The sequence below is a fragment of the Macaca thibetana genome, chromosome 1 (genome assembly GCF_024542745.1).
Source record: "Macaca thibetana thibetana isolate TM-01 chromosome 1, ASM2454274v1, whole genome shotgun sequence".
Lineage (NCBI taxonomy): Eukaryota > Metazoa > Chordata > Mammalia > Primates > Cercopithecidae > Macaca > Macaca thibetana.
In genome coordinates this window covers 46,392,965-46,410,704 of record NC_065578.1, presented here as the reverse complement: position 1 = coordinate 46,410,704, position 17,740 = coordinate 46,392,965, and the positions used below count along the sequence as shown (strand labels likewise).

At 39.7% G+C, this 17,740-nt stretch overlaps 1 protein-coding gene across 6 annotated transcripts in view; it reads left to right on the top strand.

The window, feature by feature from the left end:
* STIL (STIL centriolar assembly protein) overlaps positions 1–17,740 on the top strand; it is an 80,095-nt gene that overhangs the window by 45,342 nt on the left and 17,013 nt on the right. For all 6 annotated transcript variants that reach the window (XM_050748714.1, XM_050748889.1, XM_050748624.1 and 3 more), the window contains 4 exons: positions 1,798–1,912; positions 3,037–4,005; positions 12,361–12,526; positions 14,706–14,937. In XM_050748714.1, coding sequence (XP_050604671.1) covers positions 1,798–1,912; positions 3,037–4,005; positions 12,361–12,526; positions 14,706–14,937 — 1,482 coding nt within the window. The remainder of the gene's footprint in view (positions 1–1,797; positions 1,913–3,036; positions 4,006–12,360; positions 12,527–14,705; positions 14,938–17,740) is intronic.

Below are 17,740 nucleotides of genomic sequence, written 5' to 3'. Positions count from 1 at the left end.
ATACAACCTGAAGTTTTTCCTTTTTGCCTTGGGTACTAAAAAAGCTAAGAAATGAGGCCAGGCACAGTGGCTCACGCTTGTAATCCCAGCGCTTTGGGAGGCAGAGTGGGTGGATCACCTGAGGTCAGGAGTTTGAGACCATCCTGACCAATGTGGTGAAACCCCGTGTCTACTAAAATACAAAAATTAGTTGGGCATACTGGCACGTGCCTGTAGTCCGAGCTACTGGGACGCTGAGGCTCAAGAATCCTTGAACTTTGGAGGCGCAGGTTGCTGTGAGCTGAAGTCGTGGCACTGTACTCCAGCCTTGAGTGACAGAGCGAGATGGTATCCACCCCGCCCCCAATCCCCTGCAAAAAAGAAAAGCTAAGAAATGGATTTTATTGCTCAGTGTCAACAGTTTTGTGTGTGTGCTCATCTTAAGTACAAAACAGATATTAATTCCATGCCACAACTCAGGTGTACAAAAGAATGTAACTTAAAAAAATTAGTAATTGAAATTAATATCTATTTTAAGCCCCTATTTATTCTACTGGATTATAGACACCAAATTTCACCTAATTCAAGGTTTCTTTATTTCCTTGTCTCTGGAGTTATATGTAATATAGAGGGGACCAGTGGTATGCCAGTACTGGTGATATGGGGTGACATGATTCTCATCCATCTGTCTATAATCTGCTGAGGTGTTTTCATTTGCATCTGGTGTTTGTCAGATTTGTGCAAGTTCCTGCTGCAACTTTTGACCCTATTCAGGCCACTGGATTTCTTGTTTCCTGTCCATGCTGCACTGAGCGCTTTGGAATATCATTATATATCTCAAGCTGTCTTGGGTGTCGGAGAAGAGCTTTGTGGGGCTGTCGGAGACACATTTCTGCTTAGACATAATCATGTAGACATTCTGACTGCTTCATTGTAATACCTTGTACAGAAAGAACTCTGTGAAGATCTGCCTCTTCAGACAATCAGAGTTTAGGGCAAAAGGTCTCTTCTGCTGTTTGATTTTCAAATCTGCCTTGGAGTTTCTGTTGTTCTTCCTGCTAGGTAGGATTCAACTTGTATGAAACAGAATGCAGGATGCTTTTTTAGAGATCCCATTAATCCTGAGTGCTGTTAGCTTCATTCTGGCTTTTCTTTTCCCTAACGCATCCTATTGAGACTTTGTCTAGTGTAGGATGTGAAAAAGCCCTATGCATATAGTATTCCAAATCTTTAGTCTTAAACACTAATTTCAGCTTTTAAAACTTGGTACCAGCACTCAGAAACTTTTTGTTTTGCCAGGGCATGCCATCTGTGATACAATGAGTATTCCTGACTCAATGGGAGGGTAGTACATTGATTTCTGAAAGTATTTTCCCATCACAAATATAAGTACATAGGAAAATATAATTCCTTATTTGCTTTTCCTTTGTAATACAGAGGGTTTGTAATATAGTGTGTTTAATACCTTTAATACTAGATTATAAATTTTTTGACAGCAAGTACTGTGTCTTATTTGTTTCTATATTTATCAAAGTGATCAACTAGAGGGTGCCCAGTGACTTGATTTATTGTGACATTAACAATACAAGGTTAAACTTGCCATGATCAGGTAAATAGGGTAGTTTATTAAGGCTGGCTGGGCCAGCTTCCCTAGTCAACTAACACTGGCCTGAAATATAAAATAATTTGTGGTTGTCAGATACTAAATTAAATGATCTGAGTACTACTGCAACTTATTAAAGGACTTTATTCAATTTTAGAAGAAGAAAGAATACTGGATTACCGAAGGCTTTTCTGGTCTCCCCTTCTATTCTTTAGGTCTTCCCAAAAGTTATCTCCTGGGAAAATGCCAATACGTGATCACAACTCTGGTGTTGAAGATGAAGATTTTTCTCCAAGACCAATTCCTAGTCCTCATCCAGTGAGTCAGAAGGTATTACTGATTTTAAAATGCATTCACTTTTGTGGTTAGAGACCTAAGTCTCTTCATGGTTAAAACACTAAATAATACTACCTGAAACCTAAGTATCATTCTTAGATATATCTAGCTATTTCTGTCTCTATGGTTATATCTATATAGAGAGATATAAGTATTTCACAGTTATATGTAATAATTCGTGTTATATGTAATGATATATACATATATACATATGTGTAATATCTATGTAATAAGCATGTATTTCTTCCTAGAGTAAACTGAGACATAGATTAGTTAAGTTGCCTACCCAAGATCACACAACTAGTAAGTAGTAAAGCTGGGATTCTAATTCAGGAGGTTTGGTTTTAGAATCTGGTGCTTTTAATAACCATATAGACTCAACATTGTATACTATCACTAGAGCTTGATGTTGGATTTTATCACTATATTCTGAGAAAACATTATACTTGATTTCAGAGGTTAATTGCTAAAATTCTTGTCATAATTTTTTGATTGCTACCAACCTGTGGGTTATTTTAGAATTGTTGTTTAATTGGTGTAATTACTTATTTTAGAAGAAAAAGTAATGGGAAGGATTTTTTAAAGTTAATATCAAATTATAACCAAAATCATCACGGCGAGTATTTTGTTTACTCTTAGTTGATATCAATAGAAGGGATAACAGTGAGTGACTTCTTAGTGGAGAAATATTCTGACATATTTATTGGAAGATTTTACTATTTAAGGTACATAAACATTTGCTACTAGATCTGTGAAGACATTCTGCTGTGACAATTTTTTGTAGAGAGGATTTAAAAAGTTGTATAAAACAGTTTCTCATATTATGTTCTGTGATCTTAGCAGTGTTAGTGTTTTAATAAAAAGAGTTCCATTAAGTAAGTTTGGGAAGTGTTTAGTTTTGTTCTTTTAGGGCAAGGACCTTGTTTATTTTGCTTACAATTGTATTCCTAGTGCTTAGCACATAAAACATGCCCAGAAAAAAATTGCTGATGGTCTAAATAAAGAATGAACACTTGTTAATATGTAATTAGATATAATTTGGGAAATACTGGTCTGAGGAAAGTAAAGTATACATTTTCTCCTAAAACCTTTTTTTTCTATTTCTTTCTTATTTGTAGATTTCTAAGATCCAACCATCAGTTCCTGAACTTTCACTTGTGTTGGATGGCAATTTCGTAGAATCAAACCCTCTGCCTACTCCATTGGAAGTGGTGAATAATGAAAATCCTCCTTTGATTAACCACTCGGAACACTTGAAGCCTTTGCAACCCCAGCTTTATGATGAGAAACACAGTCCAGAAGTTGAAGCTGGAAAGCCTTCCTTGAGAGGAATACCAACTCAGTTAAACCAGGATAAACCAGCTCTTTTGAGACAGTGCAAAGTAAGACAGCCACCTGCCTGTAAGAAAGGGAACCCCCATAGTAGGAACACTGTTAAACCATCTTCTCATAATGGAACATCTCCTGATATATTTGAAAAGCTCCAAACAGTTTCTGCTGGAAATGTACAAAATGAAGAGTATCCTATAAGACCCTCCAAACTTAATTCTAGGCAGTCTTCTCTTGCCCCGCAGTCCCAACCACCCAATTTTGTTTTTTCACCCCATAATTCAGGAAGACCAATGGAACTTCAGATACCTACTCCCCCACCGCCATCTTACTGTTCCACAAGCGTTTGCAGGTGTTGTCAGCATCATAGTCATATTCAATATAGCCCGCTAAATTCTTGGCAAGGAGCAAACACAGTTGGATCCATTCAAGATGTCCAGTCTGGAGCCCTTCAAAAGCATTCATTATTTCACCCAAGTGAATGTCCAGCTCTGAACTGTAATGCATTCTGTTCTTCAAGTAGTCCTATAACCTTGAGACCTCAGGGAGGTATGGACAGTTGTTCTCCCCACAGCAATATAGAACCATCGCCTGTGGTAAGACTACCTTCACATATGGACTCATGTAACCCACAGCTTTGCACAGTGTGCATGCACACACCCAAGACTGAATCAGATAATGGAATGATGGGACTATCTCCAGATGCATATCGGTTTCTCACAGAACAAGACAGACAGCTGAGACTACTTCAGGCACAGGTTTGCTTTGTGCTTTCCTAGTTCTATTAAATTCTTGGTATTATGATTTCTTAAAAACTGGCACCTCTCCTCCATAATGACGTTTTATAGAATTATAGAATGTCAGAATTAGAAAGGACCTTGGAAACTGAATTCTAGGCTCTCTTGTTTTACAGGTAAGTAAAATGAGGATTAGAGAGAATAATTTAACCCAATGCCACACTGCTAGTTAGTAGTAGAACCATCTTATGCATATCCTAACCTACAATAGAATTGTATTTTTCTTTTATTTTTTTGCCTCTAATGAAAAGTCTCTTATAATTAAACCTTTATATACAGCTGAATATAAAGTCTGGATGGTGGCTTCTGCTTCATCTCTAGTTTGTCAACCCTATATAACGCTTAGCCAGTCTGCCCTTAAACAAATAGTTGGAACCTTTCTGTATATCTATACTGGACTTACTCTACTTCTTGTATTCTGAAACGTTCCCTTTCTTCAGAACCTCTCTTGCAGAGTTCTTAGTCTTTTTATTTTATTTTTTTTTTGAGACAGAGTCTCTTCTGTTGCCCAGGCTGGAGTGCAGTGGCATGATCTCAGCTCACTGCAACCTCTGCCTCCCAGGTTCAAGCGATCCTCCTGCCTCAGCCCCACTAGGAGCTGGGATTACAGGCACATGCCACCATGCCTGGCTAGTTTTTGTATTTTTAGTAGAGATGGGGTTTTGCCATCTTGGTCAGGCTAGTCTCGATGGAGTTCTTTGTCTTAATTATATCCTTGCACAGTGTTTAGTGTGTAAGTGTTGTCTTTTTTTCTTCTTTCCTCACTGACGTCCTTCCTCCACATACCTACCCCAAAACAGTTGTTCTTTTCTTTCTCCCCAGCACCAGTGGGAACAACCTGAAATGTAGTTTTAATTTTTTTCTTGCTCCTATAACTATGCAAATACATGTATAATGTGCATATATACATATGATTTTATTTATTTATTTACTTATTTTTTGGATGAAGTCTCGTGCTGTCGCCCAGGCTGGAGTGCAGTGGCGCAATCTCGGCTCGCTGCAAGCTCCACTTCTGGGGTTCACGCCATTCTCCTGCCTCAGCCTCCCAAGTAACTGGGACTACAGGGGCCTGCTACCACGCCCGGCTAATGTTTTATATTTTTAGTAAAGAGGGGGTTTCACCATGTTAGCCAGGATGGTCTCGATCATCTGACCTCATGACCCACCTGCCTTGGCCTCCCAAAGTGCTGGGATTACAGGCGTGAACCACTGCGCCCGGCCATACATGATTTTTAAAAAAATCTTTGTTTCATAAAATTTGATAAAATTGCATTTTATCAAAAAAAAAGACAATGACATTTTTCAAATCAGTGAAAACGCTTTGGATAGGAACACCTGAGAAGAATTTAGCTCTGCTGTTTTTTTAAATGTAGGTAAATTTGAAATTGTAAAGTATAATTTTTTTTTAATTTTAATTTTTTTTTTTAGTGAAGAGGTCTTACTATATTACCCAGACTGGTCTTGAACTCCTTGGCTCAAGCGATCTTTCTGCTTTGACCTCCCAGAGTGCTGGGATTATAGGTGTGAGTCACCACTCCCAGATAATGTAAAATATAAATTGGATTTTAACATTATAAACACTTAGCAAAAATTTGAATATACCTAAATATTTTTACGTTGAAAATAATTATTGGTCACTTATTTCCTGTCGTGTCCAAAAAAAGGCTAATCAGAGGCTAAAAGGACCCATTATGCTATTTAGAAATCTTAGTTACTTGGAATTTGTATACTTAAAATGTAATATTACAGATCACAGGCCCTGGTCTAGACTATCTGAATCATTATATTTAGAAAATATGAAATATATGGAAAATGCTTCTGTGTGTAAATACACATAGTATTTTCCTTATATATATATATATGAACTTACATTTTTTTTAGGTACTGCTTTTTTAAAAGTATCTTATACATTTTCTGTATAAGTATATATCGAACTCCCTTACCCTGCATGGGTTTCTATTATAATGATATATAATACATTTTCTAATTGTTCTCCTATTATTTCAACCATTTAAAGCTTCTGCTATTGCAAACAGTTCAGCACTGAACATTCCTATATTTGCATCTTACTACCTATGTGCAAGTATCTAGAAGTAAAACTGTGAAGCCAAAGGGCATAAACATTTTAAATGTTCAAAGATACCCAAATTTGTTCCTGTTCTAGTATTGCAAATCTCATTTTGGTATAAGGGTTAAGAGAGTGGGCTGTGGTACCAGACTCCTTGGATTCTAATCTAGTTTGTGGGTAGTGTAAGTTATATGATCTTGGACAAGTTACCTTACCTCATTGACTTCAGTTTTCTCACATACAAAATAGGGATATACATAAGTTGTATCGAGTTCTTTTTTTTTTTTAATTTATTTTTTTCAGTTGTTTAACATATATGGCAAAGTTGTGTGGAGTTCTAAGGATTTGAATGAGTAACCAGATAAAGGTGTAAAGTATTGCTGACATATAGTTAGTACTCAATATATGTTAACTATTACTATTATTACATTATTATTATCTTAGTTAATGGTATCACCTCTCATCTCGTCACTCAGGGAAAATTCTCAGGAGTCACAAACCCAGCTCTACTTTGTGGATATATCCTGAACTTAACTACTCTTTACTATCTTTCCCACTACTAACCTAATTCAAACCACTGTCTGATGACACCCTTACATACCACTTCCATCCAGTACTATCCCCTCATGTTCTCTATACTTGGAAACACCACACTATCTTTGTTTGTTTTTCCCACACCATCTTTAAAGCCCAGGTAAGATTGTAGCACTCTTGCTTAAAATCCTCCAGTGGATTTCCGTTGCAATTTGAATAAAATCCAGATGCTTTACTTTGGCCCTTAAAGCCCTTTGTGACTTGGCTTGTCTTTCTCTGCAAACTCATCTCTTATCACTGTCTTCTGTGTTCACTACCCTTTAGCTATGCACTAGTGCTTTTTTCTTTAACTTTTTATTCTTTAAAAATGCCAGAACATGTTTATACTTTAGGTTCTTCAGCTTTTAGTTCCCTTTGCCTGAAATAATCCTCCTGGGGCCCTTCTAATGTCTATTTCCTTCTCATCATTCAGGTCCTTAATCACGTTTTTCCTTTCTATTTGTGATAGAAAGTCAGCTCCAGGGAAGGAGCTCACATTCATCACTGTTTTCTTAGCACCTTGAATAGTACTTGATGTGTAATTGTTGCTTAACACATAGTTTGTTACCTGAATGAGTGAAAATGGCTGCTGGAAAGGCTATATCTATTTATTTATTTATTTTTCTAGATGAGATGAATGATGCCAGATTATACCAATCTAATATACCCAAACCATTTTTCCACATCCACATCTCCAACATTAGGCAAACTTAAATTATTACCAGTCTTAGAAGGTGGTTTTTTTTTGTTTTTTTGTTTTTGAGGTAAGAGTTTCACTCTTTCACCCAGGCTGGAGTGATATGGCGCAGTCTGCACTCACTGCAACCACCACCTGCCCCCCGGGATTCAAGTGATTCTCCTGCCTCAGCCTCCCCAGTAGCTGGGATTATGGGCACCCACCACCACACTTGGTTAATTTTTGTATTTTTAATAGAGACAGGGGTTTCACCATGTTGTCCAAGCTGGTCTCGAACTCCTGACCTCAGGTGATCCACCTGCCTTGGCCTCCCAGAGTGCTATGATTACAGGTGTGAGCCACCATACCTGGCCTAGAAGTTGTTTTAATTTACATTATATTAACATATGTGGCCGGGCACGGTGGCTCAAGCCTGTAATCCTAGCACTTTGGCAGGCCGAGACGGGCGGATCACGAGGTCAGGAGATCGAGATCATCCTGGCTAACGCGGTGAAACCCCGTCTCTACTAAATAAACACAAAAAACTAACCGGGCGAGGTGGCGGGCGCCTGTAGTGCCAGCTACTCGGGAGGCTGAGGCAGGAGAATGGCGTAAACCCGGGAGGCGGAGCTTGCAGCGAGCTGAGATCCGGCCACTGCACTCCAGCCTGGGCGACAGAGCGAGACTCCGTCTCAAAAAAAGAAAAAAAGAATATGTAATTGATTATTTTATTATTTATAAGAGTTCATTGTATATGAAGGAAATTGGTCCTTTATCATATATATGTATATGTATGTGATATTTCTTAGTCTTAAGTGTTTTGCATTTTAACCATTTGTTTTGTATAGAATATTGCAGTTTAGATACAGTTAAATAATGTAGGCCAGGTGCTGTGGCTCACACCTGTAGTCTCAGCACTTTGGGAGGCTGAGGCGGTTGGATCACCTGAGGTCAGGAGTTTGAGAGCAGCCTGGTCAAAATGGTGAAACCCTGTCTCTACTAAAAATGCAAAATTTACCTGGGCGTAGTAGCGAGTGCCTATAATCCCACTACTCAGGAGGCTGAGGCAGGAGAATCGCTTGAACCTGGGAGGCGGAAGTTGCAGTGAGCCGAGATTGCACCACTACACTCCAGCCTGGGCGACAGAGCGAGACTCTGTCTCAAAAAAAAAAAAAAAAGTAGCAGTCATTCTCTTTCTGGGTTTTATGTTTAGAAAAGCCTTCTTCCTTTCAAGATTATAAAAAATTTATTCTTGGCTGGGCACAGTGGCTCATGCCTGTAATCCCAGAACTTTGGAAGGCCAAGGTGGTTGGATCACTTGAGCCCAGGAATATGAGACCAGCCAGGGCAACATAGTGAGACTCCATCTCTACAAAAAATTAAAAATAAAAAAATAACTGACCATGGTGTTGTGCACCTGTAATCCCAGCTCCTTGGGAGACTGAAGCAGGAGGATTGCTTGAGCCCAGGAAGCTGAGGCTGCAGTGAGCCAAGACCGTGCCACTGTACTCTGGCCTAGGCAACAGAGTGAGATCCTGTCTCAAAAAATATATATATTTTATTTATTTATTTATTTTTGAGATGGAGTCTTGCTGTGTTGCCCAGGCTGGAGTGCAATGGTGCAATCTCGGCTAACTGCAAGCTCCACCTCCCGGGTTCACTCCATTCTCCTGCCTCAGCCTTCCCAGTAGCTGGGACCACAGGCGCCCGCCACCACGCCTGGCTAATTTTTTGTATTTTTAGTAGAGACGGGGTTTCACCGTGTTGGCCAGGATGGTCTCAATCTCCTGACCTCGTGATCCGCCCGCTTCAGCCTCCCAAAGTGCTGGGATTACAGGCGTGAGCCACCACACCTGGCAAAAAAATCTTTTTAAGAAATTCTCCCTCTCCCTCCAGGATTATATTTGTTGCTTCTTTTTTATTTAGTAAGTTGTTTTTTTTTTTTAATCAGATGACTGGCCTCATATATTTATTTAGTAAATACATATCTTTTTATGAATGATTTAGAGATGCTTTTTGTTGTTGTTGTTGAGACAGGGTCTTGCTCTGTCGCCCAGGCTGGAGGGCACTGGTGTGATCTCGGTTCACTGCAACCTCCGCCTCCTGGGTGCAAGTGCTTCTCTTGCCTTTACCACCTGAGTAGCTGGGATTGCAGCCGTGCGCCCCCACGCTCAGCTAATTTTTGTTTTTTTAGTAGAGACAGGGTTTCACCATGTTGGCTAGACTGGTCTTGAACTCCTGACCTCAGGTAGTCCACCTGCCTTGGCCTCCCAAAGTGCTGAGATTACAGGTCTTGAACTCCTGACCTCAGGTAGTCCACCTGCCTTGGCCTCCCAAAGTGCTGAGATTACAGGCATGAGCCACCGCACCCAGCGAGAGATGCATTTTTTATTGTATGATGAAAGTATCATATGTTTGCATCTATTTCTGAACTATATTCTGCTCCACTGATGTGCCTGCCCCACCACTACTAGTTACCATTTGATTTAATCACCCACAGCTTTATATTTTAATATTCCAACTTCAGTGGCTTTTTTTTTTTTCTAATGGAGAAGATGCAGCTTGAGGAGAGAAACTTTGAAAAATAACACTGAAGTCCTGCCAGATGATCCTTAAAAGTTCTGAGAAAGAGGCCAGGCGTGGTGGCTCACGCCTGTAATCCAGCACTTTGGGAGGCCAAGGTGGGCGGATCACCAGGTCAGGAGATCGAGACCATCCTGGCTAACATGGTGAAACCCGGTCTTTACTAAAAAAATAGAAAAAATTAGCCGGACGTGATGGCTGGTGCCTGTAGTCCCAGCTACTTGGGAGGCTGAGGCAGGAGAATGGCGTGAACCTGGGAGGCGGAGCTTACAGTGAGCCGAGATGTGCCACTGCACTCCAGCCTGGGCGACAGGGTGAGACTCCATCTCAAAAAAACAAAAAAGAAAAGGTTTGAGAAAGAAAGAATATTTGCTATTTCAAATGTTAAAATGTACTACAGAATTCTAGTGATTAATGTTTTAAAAACACTGGGTGATCAATTTTAGGACCTGAGTGTGTGTAATGTCTTTTATTGTGCATTTCCTATGTGATTTCTCTACACCTCACTTTTCTCATCTATGAAATAGGAAAAATTATCAGTATTATCTGCAGATTTAAGGGTTAAATGAGTGTGTGTGTATGTATGTATGTAAAGTGCTTAGTATGGGATCTAGCTATAGTAAGTACACAACAAATTATAACTGTTTCATTTATCTCTTTTAACAACCTTAGTTTTAGGTGATATTGAAGCTCATAGTGGTTAACTTTTCCAAAAGGTAGCAGGGTAGGATTTAAACTTATAACCATATGATACCAAAGCCCGTACTCCAAACCACTATAAATACACATGCCATTTTATACTATTAGCGCAGTTTATATTTCTACTGACCTTAATAATTGATTGATGATACTGATTTTCCTATATTAATAAGGTTAATCCACTAAAATTAATTATATTGAGCACAGTAGTGCCATTTGTAGAGAAGCAGAAAATCATAGTGTTTACAAAGGGAGGCTCTTCCACTCCTAGTTACATAACCAACAGAAGTGAAAAAAATATGTCCTCACAAAAAGCTGTATATAAATGTCCATAGTAGCGTTATTCCTAATAGCCCAAAATGAAAACAACCTAAATGTCTGTCAACTGATGAGTGGAAAAGCACAATGTGACATATCCATATGAGGGAATGTTATTCAGCAATCAGAAGCAATAAAGTGTTAGTAAATGCTACAACATGGTTGAACCTTCAAAACATTATGCCAAGTGGTGAAAGAAGCCAGATACAAGGCCACAGTATGGTACTGTTTATATAAAATATCCAGAACAGGCAAATTCAGAGATAGAAATCATGTTAGACCATCAGGGGCTGGGAAGAAGGGCAATAGGGAGTGGCTGCTAATGGGTACAGAGTTTTGGGGGTTTGATGAAAGTGTTCTGGAATCAGATAGTGGTGATTGTTGCACACTGTGAGTATACCAAAAACCACTGAATTGTACACTTTAAAGCAGCTAATTTCATAGTATGTGAATTATATCTCAATTTAAAAAGGAAGAGGGGAGGCTTTTGGTGTTTGAACCTCAGCTTTCAGATTTGCTACTTGTTACATGACCTGTACAAGTAACTTAACTTTTTCCTTGCCTCAGATTTTCTTACTTGTAAAGAAAGGTTTAATTGTAGTATACTCTTCAGAGGATTGTTGTAAAAAATCATACATAAATGCCTGTAGTAATAGGGTCTTGCAAACAACAGGCGCTCAGTAACTGTTAGCCATTGTTATTAATATATCCAATTTCAACATGGCCAAACCTGGGCAATTCTGATTTACCTTTATAATAATCTTGTGTGATATGTTCAGTATTTGGTATATGGAATCAGAGTATACCTCCAATCTAACTTTTGATTTATAAGTGAAATAGGAATAGAATGTTAGTTTGAAATATTAACGATTCACACTTTTTTACATGAGTATCAACTTATGAATACTAAGCTAAACACCTTTATGTTTTGCTTTTAAATGTATACTTAAAAGGCTGAGGTGGACGGATTGCTTGAGGCCAGGAGTTCGAAACCAGCCTGGGCAACATGGCAAAACTCCGTCTCTACAAAACATGCGAAAATTAGCCAGGCATGGTGGTGCATGCCTGTAGTCCCAGCTACCCAGGAGGCTGAGGTGGGAGGATCGATTGAGCCCGGGAGGTTGAGGCTGCAGTAAGTCATGATTGCAGCATGGCTGGGTGACAGAGCAAGACCCTGTCTCAAAAAAAAAAAAAGTATACTTAAAGTGCTTCTTAATTACTAGTGATAATGGCTTTCTATATTGAATAGGTTTCATGGTATGGTCTAGTTGAAATGTGAGAAAATAGACTTGAAAGTCAGTTTCTTATAACTAGGGCGCTTTGTAATTCATTATTAAACTGCAGCCAGTTTTGTTGATTACTTCCCTGTCAGTTTAAAGTATGTTTTTAATTGATACAGATTCAGCGTTTGTTGGAAGCACAGTCTCTGACGCCCTGTTCCCCTAAGACAACCACAGTTGAAGACACAGTGCAAGCTGGAAGACAAATGGAGTTGGTTTCCCTGGAAGCACAGTCTTCCCCTGGCTTGCACATGAGAAAAAGTGTAAGCATTGCTGTGAGCACAGGTGATTTCAGTTTTTTTTAATTTGTAAGGAAATTTTAAAAAATGCTTTTCATATCCGGTTTTTGAATTTTATGTTCAAATTGGTGCACAGTGCAATAAGACCAAAACCAAGGTGATGAGCGTATGACTTAAGTTTTTGTGTAATTTTAGTTTTTGTGAAATAAAACTACACCTGCAAACATGCAAACATGATATATTGTTTGGTTTTGCTACTTTTCTAGACTGGACCGAATTCTTTTTTTTTTTTTGAGACAGAGTCGCCCTCTGTTCTCCAAGTGAGAGTGCAGTGTGGTGCACTCTCAGCTCACTGCAACCTCCACATCCTAGGTTCAAGCAGTCCTCCTGTCTCAGCCTCCCAAAGTGTTGGGATTACAGGCGTGAGCCACTGTGTCCAGCCAGTCTTGGTTGTATTAATTTATTTTCATAAAATCACCCAAGTATATCCTCAGCGTAGAAACCATTTTGACTAGGATTTACTTTTTTTTTTTTTTTTTTTTTTTTTTTTTGAGACGGAGTCTCACTCCGTCACACAGGCTGGAGTGCAATAGCATAGTCTTGGCTCACTGCAGCCTCCGCCTCCTGGGTTCAAGTGATTCTCCTGAGTAGCTGGGACTACAGTTGCGTGCCACCACACCCAGCTAATTTTTGTATTTTTAGTAGGGATGGGGTTTCACTATGTTGGCCAGGCTGGTCTCCACTTCCTGACCTCGTGATCCGCCCGCCTCAGCCTCCCAAAGTGCTGGGATTATAGGCGTGAGCCACTGCGCCCAGGCTACTTTTTGGTTTTAACCATGTATTTAAACCCTTATGTATTAGCAATATTCCTCAAATTATAGAATGCCTATGGCTCGTAGTACAAAAGATGATTTAGGGTGTTGTACACATTAATATTTATATTTTGTAAATACATCTTTTCCAATACTTATAGGTATAAATACAATAAGCATATCAAATCTGTGATTTTACAGAAATAATGAGGCTCAGTAAAAAAAACGAGTTAATTTAAAGAAAGAGAGTAAGTAAACAATATTACGTGCAAGTAGCTCTGAAGATAGGTGTAAGTGGTTCATAAAGATTGAGAAATAGGCTGGGCAAAGTGGCTCACGCCTATAATGTCTGCACTTTGGGAGGTCAAGGCAGGTGGACTGCTTGATGCCAGGAGTTTGAGACCAGCCTGGTCAACATGATGAAGCCCCATCTTTAAAAAAAATACAAAAATTAGCCACATATGGTGGTGCACACCTGTAGTCCCAGCTACTCAGGAAGCTGAGGTGGGAGGATCACCTGAGCCCAGGGACGTTGAGGCTGCAGTGAGCCATGATTGTGTCACTGTACTCCAGCCTGTGCAACAAAATGACACTCTGTCTCAAAAGAAAAAAAAAGATTGGGAAATATTTGATTTTTTTTTAAATACCTGCCTGATATTATAGATATTAAACATGTCTGATGCATCACCAATATAGTCTCTTAAATATTGCATTTAAGTATCAAAATCAGAGAACCTAGGGATTTGTATTTTATATATTATCTCATATTATTCAGAGCAGCAGTTTTCAACATACACACCCCACCCCACAGATCATATTCAGAACCTTAATATGTAAAACAAATCATTTCAGAGCCACCCTCCTTGAAAAAGCAGAACCCAGAATGTGCCCTTCCATCCCACCCATCCCCCAGTTTTTTGTCTTTCTGTCTTCCACCTACCTCTTCCTGGCATTTCTGAAGAAATATAATCTAAAAACTTAGTTCTAAGTAATTGTGTGTGTATGTGTGTGTGTATATATATATATACATTTTTTTTTTTTGAAGCAAAGTCTCACTGTGTTGCCCAGGCTGGAATGCAGTAGCACAATCACAGCTCATTGCAGCATCGACCTCCTAGGCTCAAGTGATCTTCCACCTCTGCCTCCAAGTAGATGGGACTATAGGCACACCACCACACCTGGCTAATTTTTTTGTTATTTTTTTTTATAGAGACAGGATTTCTCCATGTTGCCCAGGCTGGTCTCGAACTCCTGAGCTCAAGTGATCCTCCCGCCTCTGCCTCTCAAAGTGTTGAAATTGCAGGCATGAGCCATTGCACCTGGCCAATATGGCTATTCTTAACAAAGGTTTGGCAGAGTATTATTTTTAAAGTTGAATGTTTGTTTCAGTATCTTAAATTATTTAACCTCCAGGTGCTAGCTTGTTTTGGAATGCAGCTGGTGAGGATCAAGAGCCTGACTCTCAACTGAAGCAAGATGATACCAAAATTTCCAGTGAGGACATGAATTTTTCTGTTGATATTAATAATGAAGTCACAAGTCTTCCAGGTAGTGCATCTTCATTAAAAGCAGTTGATATTCCCAGTTTTGAAGAGAGCAACATTGCTGTGGAAGAAGAATTTAACCAGCCACTTTCTGTATCCAAGTAAGGTCTCTTTGATTTAGTCTTTCATCCTACTTTGAAAAAAAAATTTTAATAGACAAATAATAATTGTATATATTTGTGGGGCACAATGTTTAGATGCATGTTTACAGTGTGGAATGATTAAATCAGACCAACAAATCTGTCACTTCACATACTTAACTGTTTCTGTGGTAAAAACATTTAAAATCTACTATTAGCAATTTTGAAATATACAATGCATTATTATTCATTACAGCTGCCGTTCTGTTCAGGTTTTTTTTTTGTTTTTAATTCTAATTTCTTTGAAGTCTTCTAACTCAGAAATGATTTATTTTCTAACTGATGTTTTCATTTATGTCTTTACTTGATATGATTTCTATGTAACTGTCAACTGTGAGCCTTCTAGAACCATTTCCAGATGTCAGTCATTGGCTATATTAACAGTCTGGATCAATCAGAAATCGGAAGAAAACTTCAAAAATACACAAAATTGGACTCCAGCCTGGGTGACAGAGCGAGACTCCGTCTCAAAAAAAAAAAAAAAAAAAAACACAAGCTCAGGCCTCACCCTAGAGTTTCTGATAATATTAGGTTCCAGATAGAGATGGAGAAATTTTTTTTTTTTTTTGATGGAGGCTCTCTCTGTCGCCCAGGCTGGAGTGCAGTGGCGCGATCTTGGCTCACTGCAAGCTCCGCCTCCCGGGTTCACACCATTCTCCTGCCTCAGCCTCCCGAGTAGCTGGGACTACAGGTGCCCGCCACCAAGCCCAGCTAATTTTGTTTTTGTATTTTTAGTAGATACGGGGTTTCACTGTGTTAGCCAGTATGGTCTCAATCTCCTGACCTGGTGATCTGCCCACCTCAGCCTCCCAAAGTGCTGGGATTACAGGCGTGAGCCACCACACCCAGCCAAGAAATTTCTTTTCTTTATTTTATTTTTTTATGTATTTATTTTTGAGATGGAGTTTCGCTCTTGTTGCTCAGGCTGGAGTGCAATGGTGCGATCTTGGCTCACTGCAATCCCCGCCTCCTGGGTTCACGTGATTTTCCTGCCTCAACCTCCTGAGTAGCTGGGATTACAGGTGCCTGCCACCACACTGGGCTAATTTTGTTTGTATTTTTAGTAGAGATGGAGTTTCCCATGTTGGCCAGGCTGGTCGTGAACTCCTGACCTCAGGTGATCCACTAACCTTGGCCTCCTAAAGTGCTGGGATTACAGGCATGAGCCACTGTGCCCGGCCTATTTTATTTTATTTATTTTTTGAGACAGAGTCACCCAAGCTGGAGTGCAATGGCACTGTCTTGGCTCACTGCAACCTCTGCCTCCCAGGTTCAAGCCATTCTTGAGCCTCAGCCTCCCAAACAGCTGGGATTACAGGCGTATGCCACCACACCCAGCTAGTTTTTGTATTTTTGGTAGAGATGGGGCTTCCCATATTGGCCAGGCTGATCTCGAACTCCTGACCTCAGGTGATCCACCTGCCTCAGCCTTCCAAAGTGCTGGGATTACAGGCATGAGCCACTGTGAGATGGGGAAATTTCTAAAGATTCTCCATATTGCAATTATATATAAAAGAGTCTATTTTTGAGAGATAGAACCTGAATATTTATATATGAAATGTTATCTGAGATTTACTTCAAATTAATTCTGTGAGAGAACGAAATGGCTAGGAGTATAAATGAAATAAGATAGACTATTTCTTGGTAATTTTTGAAGTTGATTGTATGTGGTGATTTGTAAAATAATTCTCTCGTGTTTGAAATTTTTCATTATGAAATTTTCCATTAAATAAGTATTCTAGACCAGGCTCAATGACTCATGCTTGTAATCCCAGCACTTTGGGAAGCTGAGGCAGGCGGATCACCTGAGGTCAGGAGTTTGAGACCAGCCTGGCCAACATGGGAAACCCCATCTCTACTAAAAACACAAACATTAACTGGGCATGGTGGTGCACGCATGTAGTCCCAAGTACTTGGCAGGCTGAGGCAGGAGAATCGCTGGAACCCAGGAGGTGGAGGTTGCAGTGAACCGAGATTGCACCACTGCACTCCAGCCTGGGTGACAGAGCAATACTAAGTCTCAAAACAAAACAAAAAACGGATTCTAAAGTAATTTTTTGTTTTTTTTAATACTCTGTCTGTCTCCCAGGCTAGAATACAGTGGCGCAATCTCAGCTCACTGCAACCTCAGCCTCCCAAGTAGCTGGGACTACAGACGCAGGCCACTACACCTGGCTAATTTCTGTATTTTTAGTAGAGACAGGGTTTCGCCACGTTAGCCAGGGTGGTCTTGAACTCCTGACCTCAGGTGATCCACCTGCCTTAGCCTTTCAAATTGTTGGGATTACTGGTGTGAGCCACCGCACTTGGCCTAAAGTGGTTTATATCCTCAGCAAATTTGGAAACAAACTCAGCAAATATTATTTGAGTTTCTGGTATGTGCTACCACAAAACTAGACACTAAATATCAAATACTAGGTTGGGCAAAGCTCCTCACTTTATGGAATTTAACCACATGAGCTGCAAATAACATAATTTCATATAGTGACAACTGCTCTGACAAAGTAAACTGGAACGATCAAGTGCAGTGTAACTGGGATGGTAGCCTGGGTACAAGGTGCTATATTAAGTAGAGTGCTGAAAGAAACCATCTCTGAGGGGGTGACATTTGAGTAGTGACCTGAATGATGAGAAGGGGCCAGTCATGATAATATCTGGGGATGAATATTCCAGGTGGACGAAACAGCAAGTGTAATGGCAAGTGTGAGCTTAAAAGTTACAGAAATAAGCATGAAAGCCAGTGTGGCTGGACATAGTGATTGAG